The sequence below is a fragment of the Acanthochromis polyacanthus genome, chromosome 1, assembly GCF_021347895.1.
Source record: "Acanthochromis polyacanthus isolate Apoly-LR-REF ecotype Palm Island chromosome 1, KAUST_Apoly_ChrSc, whole genome shotgun sequence".
NCBI lineage: Eukaryota > Metazoa > Chordata > Actinopteri > Pomacentridae > Acanthochromis > Acanthochromis polyacanthus.
Genome location: NC_067113.1, coordinates 27,389,620 through 27,393,020, shown reverse-complemented (window position 1 = coordinate 27,393,020; position 3,401 = coordinate 27,389,620). Strand labels below are relative to the sequence as shown.

At 47.4% G+C, this 3,401-nt stretch overlaps 1 protein-coding gene across 1 annotated transcript; it reads right to left on the bottom strand.

Annotated features, from left to right (window-relative positions):
- Positions 1-297: 297 nt before the first annotated feature.
- On the bottom strand, positions 298-3,015 carry nkx2.1 (NK2 homeobox 1). The gene is made up of 2 exons (XM_022196995.2): positions 2,217-3,015; positions 298-1,576 (listed from the first exon to the last, which is right to left on the bottom strand). The coding sequence occupies exons 1-2, from the start codon at positions 2,581-2,583 to the stop codon at positions 903-905; spliced, it is 1,041 nt and encodes a 346-aa protein (XP_022052687.1). The 5' UTR covers positions 2,584-3,015; the 3' UTR covers positions 298-902.
- Between the last annotated feature and the right edge of the window lie 386 nt (positions 3,016-3,401).

Genomic DNA, 3,401 nt, shown 5'->3' with positions numbered 1-3,401 from the left:
TCGTCTGCAGAGGCTAAAACTAGGAAACATTGAGCCCTATAGTATTTAGCACAATATAATTTAGTTTTGTGACTTTGCAACATCTATTTTGCAAATTCGGATTGCCTTGTTGGTTCTTGAGATGGCCCTTTGTTGTTAAATAAAGATATATAGAAAACGCACTAATAATAATGATAATAATAGTAATAATAATAATGCGCCACTGTTTCATTTTCGTTCTTTTTCCCAACTAAAATGAGCATTTCTGCATTTTTAACCCAAGTCTTGATATATTTCACCAAAAAAGAAGTCTAACTGTCTTGTTTCCATAATTTATTAATAGGACTGTTTTTGTAGTAAGTCAAATATCTATTTAAGTTACAAAGAAATAAAACGTACAAATACCAATGAAACGACAACAAACCGGCAATAGCGTCAAAAACTTTGTACAACAAATAGCTAAAATTCAAACCTTTTACAGAAATATACAAGCTAGATCTACGGCTTACATTAAATTTCTATTATAAATCAGTCGTGTGTTTTTGTGGATGGGGGGTAAAATTTAACAGCACCCATAATACCAGCAGTCCTTTTCGCGTCCCTGTTCAGGTTCAGTTTTTTTCCCCAACTATGCGGCCTATTTGACTGCTGATTCCTCTTTTTTGTCTCAATATAATTTACATAAATAAATCCCAAGAAAGACGCAGTTTCTGGACACGCGTGTGTGTGCTTTCTCCCACGTAAGTCCATTGAAACGGGCGAAAAAATTCAAGAAGAGCTGCACCGATTTTCACTCGGTTGTTGTTCGAATGCGCACATTTACAGAGAAGAACTTGCCGAGTCTTGACAGAGGGAAAAAAAACAAGATGTCTTTTTTTTGTTTGTTTCTTTAAATAGATTTAAAGCACAGCTGGTGCCTCTTGTCACCACGTCCTGCCGTATAACAGGGCCGAACACTGTAGGGCCGAGCCGTAGTCTGCGCCGGGGGAGTTGAGGTGGGAGAGGCCGGCCACTTGGCTCTGCAGCGAGGGCGGACTGGAGGAGTGCGGCGCCAAGTCTGGAGAGTGACCTGTGCTTCCCACCTGCTGGCTCTGGTGCTGCCCGAGGCCGGACGGGTTGCTGGACATGATCATGGCATTGCCCCCTTGCTGGTGGTGCGTCTGCGCGGAGGACGTTGGCGTGTGGCCGCTGCCTTGGCACGGCTTCCCGTCCTTGACCAGCACCGGCACCGCCACCCTCCGTGGGGACTGCTGCTGCTGCTGGCAGGAGCCGCTCTCCTGCTGCATCTGCTGTTGGGAGACCTTGTCTTTAGCCTGCCTCTTCATCTTATACCGGTGATTCTGGAACCAGATTTTCACCTGGGTCGGGGTGAGGTGGATCATACTTGCCAGGTGCTCCCTCTCCGGCGCCGACAGGTATTTCTGCTGCTTGAAGCGTCGCTCCAGCTCGTAGACTTGAGCCTGCGAGAACAGCACTCGCCTCTTTCTCCTCGGGGTGCTGGACAGGGAGCCCATGCCTTTGCCCACGTCTGCCAGGGAGCTGAGGCTGCCCATGCTGCCCATGTTCATGCCCGACGACGAACCCATGAAGCGAGAGACTGGGGGGTAAATACCAAAATTTAAATAAAACACAAATTTTACTTGCAAAAAGTAGTAATAAGTATGTGTAGCTGGGCTTAAAATATATAGCTTTGAGTCCCGGTATTGATCTGCAAAGTTGTAAGTTAATTAACCCTGGTATCCACACAATTACAACTCCAATAATTATCTTCATGGGAGTCAAAAAACATCTGCATTTTGGAGGGCATCCTAGAAGCAGATACACACTAAGCTATTAAACGTGTCAAATGCCACATTTAAACTGTCAAACTGCATCAACTAAATTTATAAACACCGGATCATAACTGACAGCATGTTATTATCGAATAAATGTGGAGAAAACAGTGGATAAATTCTGTCAAATCAATGCGCCAAAGGAAATCCGTCTCCCATCGTGAGACTTTTTCCAGATGTTGCACCAGGTGGATTAGATACAGAAAGACAGTGTGTGATTTCCCCCCCCCCTCCTTTGTGCTAGAAATAAGGAAATTTGAACTAAAAGCACACGGAGACGGGCGTCTTAACGCACAAAAGCGCCAAGGTGAGGAAAGAAACACCGCAAAAAATGCATCACCAGCGCGGAGCAACCTGTATTTTTACAAAGTAAAGCTGGAAGGCGAACAGGTGCAGGATACTCACTGGTGGAGAAACGCGGGTCGGGGTTGGCTCCGTACCACCCGGTGGCCGTGGCGCTGCCTCTCATGCCGTCCTGGTAGGACGGCAGGTCGCCCATGTTGCCCAGGTTGCCGTTACAGTAGCCCCCCATGGCCGTGTGTGACAGCTGAGAAACACCTGCCGCAGTCATGTGGTAAGCCGCAGACACAGTCCCATTATGGCCCATGTGGTGCTGCTGCATCGCCGCCTGAGAGACCTGCGGCTGCCGGTAAGAAGTGAGAGGTGCCCCCAAGTTGTTATTCTCCATACTTACTTTCTTATAGCTCTCCTCAAGGGGACTCAAGATATCGGAAACAGAAAAAGGAGTCGTATGCTTAGGGCTCATCGACATTGTTCTGGGGCTGGAGAGGGAGAAATTAGAAGGCAAGGCAATCTCTCCTTCTCTCTCCTCTCTCTTTTTTTTTCCTTTTTTTTTTTGGCCAGAGCCCCTCTGGTTCCTGTTGTCTCAACGTCGATCCTGGTAGATGAACACGTAGGAGAGCGCCTCAAGTCCGCCCTAATTGGATTGAGTGGGAGCTCGGTGCTGGCTTTGGTTTGTTTTAGCTGGGTGCCAGGTTTAAGGCTACCATCAGAGGCGGGGCATCGGCAACAATACAAAACAGCTCTAGCCTCCTTTCGCCGTGCGTAATTTCACTTACAAGACATGTGCTCCCCTCCCACTAACAATAACATAAGCGCTGCATGATCATAAACGTTCGTCCCGGCGGCGGAGGCTCCGAGGCGCACCGCTGCCGTTCGGCGACGTTTTTTGTCCCCCCCCTCCCCATTTCTTCTTCTTCTTCTTCTTCTTGCGGTCGACTTGTTGCTGACAAACGCGCGGCTGCACCTTGGGATTGCGAGTGACCACAATACACTTTATTAACTGTAGTGATGTTTACGAGGGCCTCTTGATGAAAGGAGGCCTATATGGACTTGAGAGTTGGAGAACCACTCCTCAGTTGAACTACTGACTTTTAATGGCCATGAGAGGCCTCCAGTGATTGCAGGATTGTTTGTGTTATGCCTTATCGTACTCAGACATGCAAAAGTGCACTTGCGGGGAGGGAAAATGACTGATACTGATAAGTAAATAAATACACATCCGCGTGTTAAGTGGCTGCGTAAATGATTAACCCCCCCTCCGTTTTTTTCCCTCCTTTCCCTCCTTTT